Raw genomic sequence first — 17,390 nt, 5'->3', positions numbered from 1 at the left:
ACTAAAATTAAGTCTTTAAAAAAAAAAAAACGAGTTAGGTAGATCACAAGCCTATTGGCAAATTCCTGAAGGTAGAGACTATTTATTTTTTAATTTTTGAGACAGGCTTTCATGTAGCCCAGGCTAGCCTAGAATGTACTACTTAGTTGAGAATGACTTTGAATTCATGGTCTTTCTGCCTCCACCTCCCCAGTGCTGGTATTATGAGCATGTACTACTATACCTGGCCTATTTCTTTCTTTAGTTAGTTATGTATTTTGAAACAGGGTCTCACCATATAACCCATTATATAGTCCTGCTGCCTCTACCTGCCCAGAACTGAATCACAAGTATCTGCCACCACACCCAGCCCTGAAAGTAGAGTCTATCCTCAAGACCATTGTTGGTTAGAGTTGTCATTTCAATGTAGCAATTTGAGGTGGGGTAGCTCCTCTTTCTTACCTCACATACTTCTGTTCTCCCCGATTCTTGCCTTAATGGCCAGAGGCCAGAGGAGTCCAGCAATTTTCAAGGCAATTCTGTTTCTGTTGAATTACATATAATAAAGTGGGTGTTGCTTTAGCATAGCCTAGCTTTGACATTTAACCTTAAGGATGTCAATTAGAGCCATGAACTGTATACGTTATTTTTTTGTGGGTTTGCAGGGTGAAACAGAGTCTCACTAATGTAGCCCTGACTGGCCTGGAACACACTATGTAGACCAGACTAGCCCCAGTCTCACAGAGTTCCACCAGCCTCTGCCTTCGGAGTGCTGGGATTAAAGGTATGCACTACCACACATCTGGCTCTGTAAACCACTTTTAATACCTTCATTCAACAAATCAAAACCAGCCAGGCTCACTGGTGTGGGCCTGTCATCCCAGCTAGTTGAGACACTGAGGCAAGAGCATCACAAGTTCAAAGCTTCTCTGGGCTATAGAGTGAGCTTACAGCCAGTCTAGGCAATTTAGTGAGACCTTGTCCCAAAATAAAAAGTTACAAGAGGGTTAGGGATATAGCTTAGAGATAGAGCATGTGAGGCCCTGGGTTCAAAAACAAATCCATTGTACATGGAAGTTTAATTATCTCATCAAAAACCTCAGGGTCTGTAAAAAGTCTGTTGTGCTGAAATGGAGGCACAAGGTGCCCACACCATGACTCATAGCTGACTCGGCAGTTTTTGCATTGGAATGCTGATGATATTAGTTGTACAGAGTCTTCTGCTTCCTCTGTAAACATTCGATCCTTTCAAATATAAGCCTTGTTTTACGTTTCTTGTAATTTAGGGATGACCTCATATAGTTATTTCGATTTCTAACTTAACACTCTCTTTTTAAAATATTTTATTTATTATTTGACCAGACTGGCCTTGAACTCACAGAGATCCGCCTGCCTCTGACTCTGCCTCTGACTCTGCCTCCAGAGTGCTGGGATTAAAGGCATGTGCCACCACGCCCAGCTTATTATTTTTATTTTATGTGTATGAGTATAATGCCTGCGTGTCGGTGGGTGCATGTGTGTCATGTAATGCCCTCAGAGATCAGAAGAGGTGTCAGATCCCCTGGAACTGGAGTTACAGACAGTTGTTAGCTGCTATGTGGGTCCTGGGAATCGAACCCATATCCTCTACAAAGCAGCCAGTGCTCTTAACTGATGAGCCATCCCTCCAGCCCCTAATTTAATGCTCTCTTACAGTTGATGTTCTAGAAGGGTCCTGGTGCTGTAGGATCAGTCCTCAGGCAGGCACCTCCCCCACACACACTTCTTTGCTTCCTTCCCTAATGATGATGCATCAGGAATGGAGCCGAGGGTGACTGAAATCCTTCTGGCTTTGTACTTGGCCCTTGAATCCTTTTCTGGGAGCCAGTGGGCTATTTAAATGATGTTAATTAGCTTTCATGCCCAGGCTTAATGAAGAGAACTTTGAAAATGCTTTTAGCCGCTCTGTTGAAAATGTTGCTGTTATCTGTGATTTGATTTCAAAACCCAGTGGAAGAGGGGAATAGATCATTGTCTGCTATTTCCTGTCACTTTGGGAGCCAGAAATCAGCCAAGAGTTTCTTTTAGCACAGTGGGAAACTGGAAAAAGCCAACTTGGCAAACTGAAAACGCAGAATTGAGCCAAAATGAGATCTTTGTAGGAGAGAGAAAGAAACTTCTAGTAGAAACTCTTAGTGCATCTCAGGTGGGGCTTGGGGACATAGTAGTCTTTTCCTCCTGCATTCTTTGTGTCTTAAAGTCCCAACCAGATAGCGTCTTCACTAGGTACCACACTCAACTTTCTTTCCACAGGAGTGCAGAAAAGCCTATATCCTTATGGTCCCCAAGTTCTGCACAGCCAGGGTTGACCTTTTCCAGCCCTATCCTCTGGACGTACAGCCCACGGAGCCATGTTTTCTTGGTTGCAGGAGAAGCAGCTCTATGGCTCTTTAATGTGAGATCAGGACCAGGGCTGTTCAGGAGGTGATAGTATGACCTGGGCTCCCAGGGGTTCTTCTGGATACCATGTAAAGACCCTCTGGACACCGCCCCCATGTGTCCAAGTCACTCAGGGCTCCCACAGTACGTGCTCGTTCCAGGTTTGACCCAGGTTGGGTGACTCGGGTTCTGCCTGAAAACCACAGGGGCCCTGGATGTCGGCCTCACTGTCCCTTGGCCCCTAGTGATGTGAGAAAGATCTTCCTACTTTGTACTGCTCTTCTTTGGGTGTGAATAACAGACTATGCAAGCTTAGTTTCTAGTTCTGAATCACCTTCCTCTGGCTGGATTCAAGTCAGAAACGTGCATGTGTGCATGCATGCATGCATGCGTGTGTGTGTGTGTGCAAGGCATGTGTGTACACATGCATATGGAAGCCAGAGGTCAATGTTGGTGATGTCTTCAATCACTCTCCACTGTGGGTCTCTCCCTCCCCTCGTGGGTCGTTGGCCACCAGTCCACGAGGACAAAGGGAGCAGAAGTGACGAACTGGGTCAGGACGGCCAGTGAGCATGATGGAAAAAGACTTTCTGGGGAGTCAGATTCAGTGAAACAGCTCCATTTATTCAGTGGGGGTCAGGGAAAATATAGTGTGGAGGCAGCAGCCAAAGCTTCAGCTGATAGGTTCTCATAGTATGCTTTATGTACATGTGGTAGGGGAATCCTATCATCCGACTATAGGGCAATGCCTAATTATCATATAGAAAAAACCCTGGGGTCAGTTTTATTGCAGGTAACTATGCCAAAGGTCATGTTCCAAATAAAGCCAGGCATCTGTGCTTGGTGGCACTTTCCAGGTAAGTCAGGCAGAGAGCAGGAGGCCCCCTCTAAGAAAGGGAGTCCTTCCATATAGCACCAAGCCCCTTAGAGCTCTCCGGACATGGAGGACTACAACCTTTAGCAGCAGGGTCCCCCAACACTCCACTTTATTTTTATTTTATTATTTTTATTTTATGTGTACGTGTGTATTGCCTGCATGTAGGTAAGTACACCCATGTTGTGCAATGCCCGCGGAGGTCAGAAGAGGCTGTCGGATCCCCTGGGACTGGAGTTATGGACAGTTGTTAGCTGCCATGTGGGTGCTGGGATTCGAACCTGAGTCTTCTGCAAGAACAACCAGTGTTCTTAACCACTGAACCATCTCTCTAGCCCCTCCACCTTATTTTTTGAGACAGAGTCTCTCACTGAAGCTAAAGCTCATTGATTGGGCTAGACTGGCTAGCCAGCAAACCCCAGAGCTCCTCCTGTCTCTGCCTGCCCAGCACTGGATTAGAGGCATGCCCTGCTACCCCTAGGTTTTTTGTGGGTGCTAGGAATTGAACGTGGGTCCTCATGCTTGTGTAGCAAGCACGTTACCCACTGGGCCACCACATTAGCCCCTTCGCTGCTTCCATGCCATGCTTGGGTCTAGTGAAGGCTGAGGTGAGGGTTCAGCTTGCTCACATAGAGATGAGAGAAAGTGGGGTTGGGAAGTCTTCCTCATACATCAGATTCCTTGGGTAGGGTCGCCTGTTTCAGGAAGCTAAATGCCCTTCAGTCTTCCTCTAGTTGATACAGGGGAAGAATCTCAAGCGATACCAATAAATCTTACAATGTCATTTCATTTTTTTAACTTACAGTCAGAAAACATCTGAATCTTGAACTTGGAATAAAGTCAGATGGGTGCTGGGGACTTGCATAGAATATTCTGTTACCCATTGCCAACCTTTGTCTTGATCACTGTTGCTAGTGCCCATGAAGACTGAGAGGGGTGTTTGTCTTAGTTTATTCTTCATTGCTCTGACAAAACACTCTGACCAATACCAACTTGGGGAGGAAAGGGTTTATTCAGCTTACGTCTCCCGGGTCACAGTTCATCCCAGAGCCCAAGGTAGGAACTCAGGGCAGGAACCCGGAGGCAGGAGCTGGAGCACAGGCCACAGAAGAATGCTGCTTACTGGCTTGCTCCCCTGGCCCCTGCTCAGCCTGCTTTCTTACACAACACAGGCCCACCTGCCCAGGGGTGGCACCACCCACAGTGGGCTGAGCCCTCCCACATCACTCATCAAGAAGATGCCCCTCAGACATGGCCACAGGCCAGTCCAATAGAGGAAATTCCCCAACTGAGTCTCCCTCAACCCAGGTGTGTCAAGTTGACACTAAAGCTCTCCAGCACAGTGTTATTTATAATCGCCAAGCCCCTTGTTTTAACCCCCTTATGCTTCTATTAAAGTACTAACAGTATGGTTGAAAACATTATTTCCTGAAATGCCTTCCCCCACCTCTGCCCCATAATTATCAAAGAAGGAAAATCTCCTGTTTTTACTAAAGATCTTCCCATGCTTACCCCACATCCACATTTCATTGTGGGCCACTCTCTTACACCCTTACATACAAAATTACAGCCATACAAAATTACAGTTTGCCTTAAACCACATGTAACCTTCCTTTATACCTGAAAACCCTGATCCAGGATTCTTGAATGATAAATTCCCATTGGTCCTTCAGGAGTCAGTTCCTACAGGAGCCTCCTCCCCCAGGAACCCTTCTGTGGTGTCTTCAGGCTGGCTCTACATCTGTCTTCCTCTGTGTGCCCATAGAAACTAGACCTCAGTTTGAATTGTGATTGGCTGTGGGCTTCTTGATGGACAGGGCTAAGCTCTGTCACAGTAATCTCCCTGGTTCCCAGTGTGGTACCCAATGGATGGGGGAGGATGAATGAGTTGTTTTTGAATTTGTTGCTTATCTCACAAACAGTAAGACTGCACATTTCCATTTGGTTTTTCAAGGTATAAGGTTTGAATGCCTGTGAAAGACAACTGAGTAATCAGAAAATTTGGGGGATGAGAGTGTGTCTTGGTGATAGAGTCCTTGCTTAGCAAGCTTGAAGGCCTGGATTCTATCCCTACCACCACCTAAAAGTGTAGGGTAAGAGGGAGAGAAGAGTGTGAGTCTAATCTTAGGGAAGAAGACAACCAGTGGAACTCTGCATTTGCTTCTAGATCTTGGAAGCCCAGAAGGCATCGCCCTCGACCACCTTGGCCGCAACATCTTCTGGACAGATTCTCATCTGGATCGAATAGAAGTTGCAAAGATGGATGGCACACAGCGCCGGGTGCTGTTTGATACAGATTTGGTGAATCCCAGAAGCATTGTAACGGACTCCGTGAGAGGGTATGTTTGTGTTCACACGTACATCTGTCTATTCTGGTTGCCCTGGTCTTTTGGATGGTCTCAGGTAAGGTTCTAATGCATTGCTCTCCTGAGGTGGATGAGAGAGAACATGATTGAAGAGTCTAGAAGCTGATAAGATCCTCACACATACTGCAGTGTGGACTTCATGCCATGTTCTGGTTTAGAATTTCTATCAAGAGACTTTGTATGGCGGCACCCAGAAGCTGGGATAAAACACTAAGCTGCCCAGCATAGAGTTTAATGTGGATTAACACTCAAACTGCACAGACCCTGTGGGAGTACTGGGCTGGCCTAAACATGCCCCTGGGATGTCTTGTTGGCACAGACCTGGTCAAGTGTCCCTAGAGACTTCCTGTGGGCTTCTTCAACCTGTCGCTTGCTCTCTCTTACCCTACAGCAAGGTTGTGATCTCACAGCCCAGGCCCCAGCCCCAAGATGCTTCCTTCAGACACAGCATCCCTTGTATTATGGTCCCTAGGCAGACAGCAGTGACCTCGACCACCGCCTCTGCTGAGAACTGCATCTTGTCACAGTCTAGTCCTCTTGGTCTTGCCGTGGCCTCTTACATTGTGATAGCACATGGGGAATTACTCCGTGTGTGTGTGTGTGTGTGTGTGTGTGTGTGTGTGTATGATAGCATGAGTGTTGAGGCCAGAAACAACCTTGGGTGTCATTCCTCAGGCATTGCTTACATTTTTTTAAATTTACTTTTTATTTTATGTGTATGAGTATATCGTCTGCATGTATAGCGCCCATGAGCCCGCATTGTGCAATGCCTGCAGAGGTCAGAAGAGGGCGTTGGACTCCCTGGAACTGGAGTTACAGATGGTTGTTAGCCACCATGTGGATGCTGGGATTTGAACTTGGGTCCTCTGCAAGAGCTGCCAGTGCTCTTAACCACTGAGCCATCTCTCCAGCCCCTCACCTTTTTTTTTTTTGAGATAGGGTCTCTCACTAGCCTGAACCTCCCCAAGTAAGCCAGCACTGAGATTTCAAACCTTGGCCACCACCACATTCAGCTTTTTTTTTTTTAATTTTTATTTATTATTTTTATTTTATGTGTATGCATGTATTGCCTGCATGTAGGTAAGTGCACCCATGTCGTGCAGCGCCTGTGGGGGACAGAAGAGGCTGTTGGATCCCCTGGGACTGGAGTTAAGCACAGTTGTTAGCTGCCATGTGGGTGCCGGGATTCGAACCCGGGTCTTCTGCAGGAACAACCAGTGTTCTTAACTGCTGAGCAATCTCGCCAGCCCCGACACACTCAGCTTTTTTTTTTTTTTTTTTTTAAATGTCTTTTTGAAGCAGGGTCTCCCTGTAGCCCCAGCTGTCCTGGAACTCACTATGTAGACCAGGCTGGCCTTGAACTCACAAAGATCTGCCTGCCCTGCCTCCCAAGTGCTGGGACTACAGGCGTGCGCCACCACACCCAGCCAGCGTTTTCTTTTTAAACTGGCACTGGGGATTAAACTGAAGTCTCATTTTGCCCAATGAGTTATCTCTCTAACTCCCGCCCCCATGTTTTGTTTTGTTAACAGCTTTTTCAAGATATTTTATGTCAATTATAAAGGAAATAGAATTTGTTAGTAACAGAGTTTCCAAAATTGAGCAAAGAATCAAAGTAACGTGGAAAGAAAAGTACCTTAGCAACCCAGGATCCCATGGCTGGATGTTTTCCTCTCTGCTGGTCTCTTCTGCCAGGTGCTTTCAGAGTGTCTTTCACAAACATTTCCATTCATGCTCGGGATCTCTCTTCCTCTTTCCCCTCCTTTACCTTTCCAGGAACCTTTATTGGACAGACTGGAACAGAGATAATCCAAAAATTGAAACTTCGTACATGGATGGCACCAACCGGAGGATTCTCGCTCAGGACAACCTGGGCCTGCCGAATGGCCTGACCTTTGATGCGTTTTCATCTCAGCTCTGCTGGGTGGATGCAGGTAACAGGAAGCTTGATGTTACCTGGCAACAGTTCTCAGTCTTCTTATTCTTCTAACCTAAAAGTGGGCAAATTTTGTCTGTTGCCTGATTTGTGTAACTGCAGGATCTGAACAGTTTTCACACTGTTAAATGTCACATTTAAGTGTTTTGTATAGTTACCTGTGTACCCTCCCCGGTTTTGCCTTTTAACCTGCAGAACCTGAAATAATTGCTAACTGACACCTGTTTCAGTGGGGGAGGGTACTGAGGATTGAACTTACACATACATGCTCTATCTCCAGTTCTTTTTGTTTTCTGAGATGGGGTTTCACTAAGTCACTTACGCTAGTCTAGAATTCACACTGTAGCCCAAGCAGGCCCTGAGCTTAGGATCCTCTTGATTCAGTACCCCAAGTAGCTAGGGTGACAGGCCTGCACCACCAGGCCTGGCTTTGACCCCTGTTCTAAGTGGTACCACATGAAGTCTGTTGTTAGCCTGATACCTTTTAAGCAATTCACAAGTCACATACATCCCCATAGCTTCCTTTTGTCTCCAAGGGCGTAGGCAGGGCTTTGAGCCTAGGCAGAGACAACAGAACATGAATCCCTATCCTGGCAGTGCAGGCTCAAGATGTGGGCAAGATGCTTGTCCCGCAGGACCATCTGTCATCTCTTCCTGTGAAAGTCTCTGTTGACTGTGTGTTCTTGTGCAGGTGTACAGAGGGTGGGACAGGGTGGGCTGGGAATCCTTGTATTACCATTACGATCCTGTGACAGTCATCACGCAGGCATTAGTCACAGGCCCAGTCACAGCTGGTGACCAGTAATATCTCTTCAGTGCTCTAGCTCCAGGAAGGAAGGGTCTGGAGATGCTAAGGTGCACGGGGGCACGGGGGACTGAGTAAAGGCCAGGAGATGGCAAAGTTCCTTCTCAGACAAAGAACTGGGGAGACTGGGACAGGCTGGGACTTCTCTACCCTGGCTCACATCTCCCCAGAGGACCAGGTATGGGTGCCGGAACTCAGGTGGGTGTCAATTGATGAAAGGGGTAAGACAGGAGACAGGGATGGTGTGTCAGAGCTGAAGAGCCAACCCTCTGTGTTTCCCAGGACAGGTCATTGCAACACTGAACTCCCCCACCCCTGCCTTTCAGACGCTCGTTTTCTGACACAAAGAGCCTGTTTCTTGCATGAACAATGACCAACTTGTGTTTGCCACACACAGGCACCCATAGGGCAGAATGCCTAAACCCTGCTCAGCCCGGCCGACGCAAGGTTCTTGAAGGACTCCAGTATCCTTTCGCTGTGACAAGCTACGGGAAGAATCTGTACTACACAGACTGGAAGACGTATGTAGGCTGCTTTTATGCTGCTGGGCAGCCCTGTGCCCCTCCTCTGTCTGTGGGAGCCCTTTCCTTCTGGCCTCTTGTCCTAACCTTTGAGCCTTCAGAGATGCCCTCCCCCTTCTCCCTTCCTGGCTGTCAGGAGGTATGGAGGGGTAAAGGAGGAGGACTGTCCTGTTCCTGGCCAAGGATGTCCAAGTTTGAAACCTGGACTTTCTGAGCATGTACATTTGTGCCCCCAGAAGCTGCCTGGGGTCACATGGCTTGTGGGCGTCATGCTTATAGTATGTCACTGCCTCACTGTCGTTCTTAAATTGCACTGCTCCCATGGATTCTAATCGACCACTCTTCTTGCAAAGGGAGGGTCACTCCAAGTAGGTGGCTGGCCTGACAGAAAGCCTGGACTTTAGAGCAGAGGGAAGAGCTTCATGACATGGCCCATCATTAAAAAGCCAGCACACTGGAGCTGGGGAGATGGCTCAGCGGTTAAGAGCACTGGCTGTTTTGGCAGAGGATGTGGGTTTGGTTCCCAGCACCACATGGCAACTAACAACCATCTGAAACTCTAGTTCCAGGAGATTAGATGCCCTCTTCTGGCCTCCATGGACATTGCATGCACATGGTGTACTTACATATATGCAGGCATAACACTCATACACATAAATTAAAAATAAATAATTTTTTAAAGTATTTTATTTTTATTTTGTGTGTATAAGTGTATTGTTTTTTTTGTTTTTTGTTTTTGGTCCTTTCAAGACAGGGTCTCCCTGTAGCCCCAGCTGTCCTGGAACTTGCTATGTAGACCAGGCTGGCCTTGAACTCATAGAGATCCTCCTACTTCTGCCTCCCAAGTGCTGGGACTACAGTCATGTGCCACCACACCCAGCATATAAGTGTATTGTCTGCATGAATTATGCATGACCTGTGTCATGCAATGCCCTTGGAGGTCAGAAGAGAGCATTGGATTCCCCTGGAACTGGAGTTATGGATGGTTGTTAGCCACCATGTGGGTACTGGGAATCTAACCACAGTCTCCTACAAGAACAGTCGCTGTTCTTAACCACTGAGCCATCTCTCTAGCCCCCAAAATAAATAATTTTTTAAAAAACCAGCAAACGTCAGTCTTGGTCCACCCCCAGAGGGAGGGAGGGACACCTAGAGAGTGAGACCACTATGTCAGTTTCTCTCCCAACCCACAGAAGAGGCTACCTAACTCTTCTGAGAACAGTTGAAGCCACCAGATCCATTTGTTACCCTCTATCCTTTGGTGCTTTGCAGGAATTCAGTGATTGCTGTTGACCTTGCTATTTCCAAAGAGATGGATACCTTCCACCCCCACAAGCAGACCCGGCCATATGGGATCACCACTGCCTTGTCCCAGTGTCCCCAAGGTAACGCATTCATGCTGCTGAATGTGAATCAGCACTTAGATTACGTGACCCACTTAGAATATCAAGGTGGCCTAAACACATCCCTGGCTCCTTCCTGCAGGAGGCCCAGCTTCAGCATCGTGGAAATCTTTTAGTCCATCACTTGCTTTCTCTGGTGTCTAGGGGATTGTCCCTGAGGCTCAGAGTCAACACGTAGCTGCTAGTAGCCACACTGGGCTAGACACAGTCGCTTCCCCCAAGGGTCTTCACTGTTGAGTGGGGAGTCAGACACATCAATGAGAAATCTGAAGGTCTGGGATGGATATGGTTAGTACAACTGAGTCTTGAAGTGTACAGTCTTCAGGTACAAATAGGAACTCACTGTTGGATCACTGCTATTTAAAAATTATTCATTCATTCATTTATTTGTATGTGTGTGTGTGTGTACCTAAGTGTATGTATGTGCACAACATACATGCAGGTACCTGTGGAGGTCAGAAGAGGGGATCAGATCCCCTGGAGTTGGAGTTGCAGGCAGCTGTGAGTCACCTGATGTGGGTGCCAGGAGCTGAAGTTTGGTCCTCTGCAAGAGCAGGAAGTGCTTCTAATGGCTGAGCCATTTCTCCTGCTCCTGGATGGCTGCTGCTTTAAACATTCATGCACTTGGCCTAACAGCAACAACAATGATAAATTATAAGCACACAGCTAGGGAAATGGCTCAGTTGATAGAGTGCTTGTCTTGCAAGCACAGGATCTGTATTTGGTCTCTAGAACCCACATAAAAACAAGCTAGGCATGGGGCTGGAGAGCAGTTAAGAGCACTGGCTGCTCTTGCAAAGGACCTAGGTTCGATTCTCAGCATTCACATGGTGGCTAACAACTGGCTATAACTCCAGTTCCAGTGAATCTAATGCCATCTTCTGGTCTCCGTGGGCATTGCATGCACAAGTGCCCGTACATACATGCAGGCAAAACATTCATACACATATAATAAAAATAAATAAACTAATAAAATGTAAATCCAGGCATAGTGCCTTGAATTTGTTATCCCAGTGCTGGGGATGTGAAGATAAAGCTCCCTTGGGCTCGCTGGCTAGCCAGCCTACCATACTTGGAGAGTTCCAGACCAGTGAAGACCCTGTCTCCAAAGAAGATAGTAAGGAATAAAACCCTTAGGAAAGGGCTTATTCCTTAGGTAGCCTGAGGGGTGCTTCTTGAGGTTCTTCTCTGACTTCTACATGCATGTGTACCCACATATACACAAATATGCACACACACAGAAGGAAGAATTGAAAATTGCACGTGACACTTCCTGGAAGCTCCTTGATGTCAGCTCACAGTGCTGAGTGCCTTCTGTTCATTGGTCTATTTAATCCCCATGGCAACCCTGTGTGGTAGGTGCTGTTGTACCCATTTCATGGTGCTTATTCTGAGTTGCAGAGCTATAGCAGACGAACTGCAGGTGAGTCCAGGTGTCCTGGCTCCATAGTCGGTGCTGAGCTGTGCCTCCTCCCAAAGGCCTCTCCCCTAAGCCATCCTCTTTCTTGCGTGAGGCCAAAGATGTGTTAGATGAAAATTATCTACCATATTAAGGTTTCAGTTCCATGCTGGAGTTGGAGGATCCTCCCTGGGATCTACTAAGTAGCTTCAGTGCTGTCTTTGCACAGGCCCCTGCATTATTAGTTCCTTTTCTCACTGCTGTGACAAAACGCCTGACAAAAACAACTTAAGGAAGGGCTGATTGTGGCTCGGTTTGAAGGTGCGGTCCATCCCGGAAGGGACAGCATTGGTGGCAGGACTGTGAGGCAGCTGGTCACATTGCATCTGCAGTCTGGAAGCAGAGAGAGATAGATGCTAGTGTTCAGCTCACTTCCTCCTCTTTCTTTAGTCAGAGACCCCAGGCAATGGGGTGATCCTGCTCACATTTAGAGTGGCTTTTCCTGTACTAGTTAACCTAGAAACTGCTAACAGGCATGCCCAGAAGTGTGCTTCCATTGCGACTCTAAATCCCATCAAGTTGGCAATCAAGATGAACCACAACATCCCCAAATCAGGAATGGGGGTTCTTACCTGTCTGATCTATGATAAAGCAGCAATAGCTCAGCTTGGCCCCTTAGAGCCACAAAGGAGGCTAATGGAGAGGCTGCTATTGTAGATGTCAGCTGATTAGAGAGGAGGCTGTAACTCTGATTTCCATCTTTTCTAGGTCACAACTACTGCTCTGTGAATAATGGCGGCTGTACCCACCTCTGCTTGGCCACCCCAGGGAGCAGAACCTGCCGATGCCCCGACAACACTCTGGGCGTTGACTGCATTGAGCGGAAATAAAGAAAGGAATGCCTTGCTCCCTCTCCAAGAATTTCACAGTAACACTCTACTTAAAATGACTTGATATGGACTGAAAATTGTCCTGCAGTGGCGTGACCATTAGGTCCAGGTCTAGCCCAGCCTGAGCCCCAACAACTTCCCCTCACTCTTCCCCCAAAACGATCACCCTGGACTCCAGTAATGGGAAAGTCTCTACCCCTACCCGAGAGCAGGAACCACACACACATACACATACCTTGACCCCAGTCCTCAGACAAGATAATAGAGTTCTGAGTGAAAAGCCAGATGTGATGATACATGCCTGTATTTCCAACATTTAGGAGGTGGAGGCAGGATCAGGAGTTTAAGACTAACCTCAGCTTAGGCAAACTGTGAGTCATTCCTTTTCTTTCGGTGCTCTGATTTCTGTCTTTATGCACCCATCTAACTCCCCTCCTTTTCTGTCCTACTTCTTCCTGCCCAAGACTCTGACTGCGTGAGCATGCACTGCCATGTAACCAGAGCCAACTCCTATCCTAGGGCTTCATGGTATTTGATGGATGGTGATACGCAGCCCCTCCAGATTAAAAATACTGGCATTTCAGCAGCAGCCATTGGTAATTAAATGTGTAAGTCAAGGAAATGTCTTATGAGAGGAATTTCAGGATGTAGAGTCAAGATGTTTGAGGATGGGGATGATTATTTTGATGTGCCTTAAACTGTAACCGTGATTACCAAATTATTTGTCTTAGCTAAAGCACCTACATCAGAATCTAGTCTCTGATGCTACATGAGACTTCAGCCCCACTCCTGGTACCACTTTCCAAGTCTCTTTGTGGAGACCCCTCTGGGTCCCAGGCTGGGGCTTGGACCAAGTAATTATGCTTTCTAGTGCCTCTGGCCTCAGCTCCTGAGAACCAGTGTCCTCTCAACCATGAACTTGCTTCTTTTTTCTCCCTCTCTCTGTGGCCCTTGCAAGACACTCACCTGAAAACACAATCTAGGAAGAGCTGAGTACTTCTACTAGTGGTCCAGACCCTTAATTGCTCATGGTGTAGTTCAAGGGACCATTGCTGCCTTTCCTCTTTCTGTCTGCCTTTGTTTCAAAAACATCTCCTGACCATGTGAGTAGCTACACCTCTCTCTTTTTTTCATCTGCTTCTTTTGTTCATCTTTCTAGAATAGAAATTTTGGATTGAAAGTCAAGCATTAGAAGTTTTAAGTCAGCACAGCACAGAGCAAGGGAGTGGACAGTTCAGAGGGAACTCTCACAGAGAGATGGGTATGGATAAACAGGAATGGAAAACCCAAGAGGAAAAGATGGCAGAGGGGCTTAGGGACAGCAATAACCAAAACCCTTAAATAACTCCATAGAAAAATGGCACATTTTGCCAAAGGGCACTTGGCCCTGAGGACATAGAAGAATTTGTCTGATGTTTTTCTTGTGGGGAGAAGGCTTCCTTTTCTTCCAGCTTTATCATATATAACTCCCCAACCCCAGCTCCTCCTACCTCCTCTCACCTGCTTCCATTGGCCCCAGGGGACCTGAATCAGGGGGGAGTCGCTCCTTAAATAATTGGAGTCTGGAGAGAACTACCATATCCCCAAGAATCACAGGGTTTAAGGAACATGTGAGTCTTCTGTGCAGCCCAGCCCCATAAAGTAGGCTCCGTTTCTTTCTTTTTAGAAATTTGTCATTTGTCAAAGCCCACTGTCATGTTCATCATGATGTTGTACAACTTTTATAACTTTTATTCATTTTACTAGATTCTTTCTAAAATGTTTTATATGGTAAATTCTTCAACTGTGGAAACCTGAAGGTGCTTATTAACAGTTCTCTGGATTTATACAAGTATCGGATGATTCCTTGAGTTTACAGCTGTATGAATATAAGTACAGAAAATTAAAAAAAAACAACTGTTAAAATCTTGCTTTGTCTTGTTGTTACTGTTTTCTTTGTGACAAGTGTTGCTATGTTGTGGTCCAGACTGATCTAGGCTGGCTTCAAATGCTCAGTCTTGCTGCCTCAGCCTCTTGATTGCTGGGATTAAAGGCATGTGCCACCACAATGTGATGTTGGAGGCCACTATATGATGGAAAACCAGACCATTTAATAACTGGCAAAATCTAGGGGACCTAGAGGGTCTTAACATGGTGTTTCTATTGAGCCATTCGTTAACCACACCACCCACAAAAGACAAAGACTTATAACTGACTTTAAAAGCAATTATATCACAAATCCCCAAACTACTCTTGTGAACATTTTTCTTTTTTGGTTTTTTTCTTTTTTGAAATAGGGCCTCATGTATACCAGGCTGTCCTCCAACCCCCTATGTAACCAAGGATGACTTTGAACTTGTAATCCTCCTATCTGGACCTCCTGTGTTCTGGGATCACAGGCACGTGCTACATCAACCAGCTTATACAACACTGGGAATCAAACCCAGGACTTTGTGCACGCTGGGCAAGCACTCTACTAACTGGCTTATATCCCCAGAAAAATGGATTCTAGATGCAAGGAATAAAGTTTTCTGCCTCAGCACTGGAAATAAGCTGTTCTGCCCCTCATCTTCAGAAAGAGGAAAGATTCTCCTGATGGTGGCCAGGGAGTGAGACCTCTGATGTGTGCTATGCTGTCACCTAAGGGAGGTACCACCCAGAGTCCCCATAATGGGATGTGAACAGCCTCTGAATTAGAGGAAAGGGGCTCAGAAGTTGCAGGACTGAGGTGCTCAGAGCTCAGTTGTTGCAGAGCAGAAGTCAGTAATGAGGCATACCTGCCCATGGGAGTTGTTTGAAAGAGACAACTTGTATAAGCTATTAAAATTCACAGTGGCTTATTCTGGCCATAAAACCTACTTATATAAAGATGACATCAGGAAAGACACTGAAGAAGATTCCAAGAATCCATCCCTCCATCAGAACTGACAGGAGTTCAGGTCTGAAGTAGCTATTTTGGACCTCAGGATATAGATTCTGTTATACTCTTTCATACTACAGAAGAACACTTGTACACTCAGCAGGCAGAGGCAGGAGGATCTCTATGAATTTGAGGCCAGCCTGGTCTACATAGTGAGTTCCAGGCCAACCAGGGCTACATAGTGAGACCCTGTCTCAAAAAGCAAGAAACACTTATAGTACATGAGAGCTTGGAAGAGACTGGTGAATTACAGTTAATTTTGATCTTAGCTGAGCCTATCATTTCTCATCACCCAACCCTATAGTAGGCGGCTCTGTGCACAGCAACACACATACCTGGCAGAGTTTGCTGGAGCCAAGATGGGCAAGAAGGATGTTGCTCTCCAAAATATCAAGATGATGTATTCTGATACAATTTAGCCATGATTTCTTGAGTACATCAAAAGCACAAACTAATAAATTGGACTTCACAATTAAAAGTATTTGTACATCAAAGGATGCTATCAAGAGGGGATCCGTGCATGGGAAGGGAGAAAATATTTGCAAGTGCATTATTCTAGTAAGGACTTAATATCCAGAAATATAAAGAACTCTTGTAGCACGATGGATAATGGAGTTGAACAAATAGTCCTACAGGTAAAACGTACATGTCAATAAGCACATGAAAAGATACTCAAGGGCTGGGTATTGCAACTCAGAGGGACAGTGATTGCCTTGAATGCGTGAGGCCCTGGGTTTGGCCCCTAGCACAGAAAGAAAAATCCACATCACTAGTCGTTAAGGTAAAACAAATGAAACCACAAATCCAATACCATTTCACACCTACTAGAAAGGCTGTTTAAGAAAAGTGCAGGGGAAGATGTGGGTAAAGTGGGATCTCTGTGCATTACTAGTGGGAATGTAAGGTATCAACTTGATGGGAGACAGCTTGGCAGTTCATCAAGGAGTTGAGTATAGAGCAACCTGTGATTCATCCACCTCACTTCTAAGTAATGCCCAAAGAATCGAGACGAGGGACTGGAACAGACACTTGTAGACCAGTGTGCACTGCTCCATTCTTTACCCAGGCCAAAAAGTAGAAACAACTCATGGCCATCAACAGATGAATGGTACATAGGTTACACACACACACGCACACACACAAAATGCTGCTTTGGAAAGGAATGAAGTTCTGATGCATCATACAACACAGGTGAACCTTGCGGATATTGTGCATTGTGCTATGTGAAACAGACCAGATACAAAGGAACAAATACCAGATGATGACACTTGTGTAAGGAACCTACAACCGGCAAATCTGTAGAAACCGAAAGTAGACTCAAGTTTATCGAGGGTTAGAGGGAGGGAAGAATGGAGGTTATTGCCCAATAATTAGAATTCTGGGGGTAGTGAAAAGATTTTGAAAATAATGGTGATGGTTGTGAAAAATTGTGAATGCAATTAATGACACTGAATTGTACATTTAAAAAACAGTGAAAAGGAAAATGCCTTGTTCTATGTTCTTGTTTATTTTATTAAGATCTTGTTGTGAGGGCTAGAGAGATAGTTTGGCAATTAAGAGCACTTACTGCTCTTCCAGAGGACCTGAGTTCAGCTCCCAGCACCCACATGGTGGCCAACATCCATTATTAACTACAGTTCCAATGGACCCAACATTGTCTTTTGGCCTTTACAGGCACCGGGCATGTACATGATGCACTTACATACATGCATGCAAAACACCCATACACACAAAATAAAAATAGATAAAATCCTTCTTTTTCTTTTCTTTTGTCTTTTTGAGACAGGGTCTCCCTATAGCTCCAGCTGCCCTGGAACTCACTATGTAGACCAGGCTGGCCTTGAGCTTACAGAGATCCGCCTGCCTCTGCCTCCCAAGTGCTGGGACTACAGGCGTGTGC

At 46.1% G+C, this 17,390-nt stretch overlaps 1 protein-coding gene across 1 annotated transcript in view; it reads left to right on the top strand.

Moving 5' to 3' along the window:
* Positions 1-14,500, top strand: part of Nid1 (nidogen 1) — a 90,291-nt gene extending 75,791 nt beyond the window's left edge. The window contains exons 16-20 of the mRNA XM_008847037.2: positions 5,439-5,610; positions 7,414-7,571; positions 8,776-8,899; positions 10,172-10,284; positions 12,470-14,500. Coding sequence (XP_008845259.1) covers positions 5,439-5,610; positions 7,414-7,571; positions 8,776-8,899; positions 10,172-10,284; positions 12,470-12,591 — 689 coding nt within the window. The 3' untranslated portion in view covers positions 12,592-14,500. The remainder of the gene's footprint in view (positions 1-5,438; positions 5,611-7,413; positions 7,572-8,775; positions 8,900-10,171; positions 10,285-12,469) is intronic.
* Positions 14,501-17,390: the final 2,890 nt, after the last annotated feature.

The sequence above is a fragment of the Nannospalax galili genome, unplaced genomic scaffold (genome assembly GCF_000622305.1).
Source record: "Nannospalax galili isolate Female #2095 unplaced genomic scaffold, S.galili_v1.0 scaffold1463, whole genome shotgun sequence".
NCBI lineage: Eukaryota > Metazoa > Chordata > Mammalia > Rodentia > Spalacidae > Nannospalax > Nannospalax galili.
Note: the sequence above shows the minus strand (reverse complement) of the source record. Positions and strands in the feature narration are given on the sequence as shown.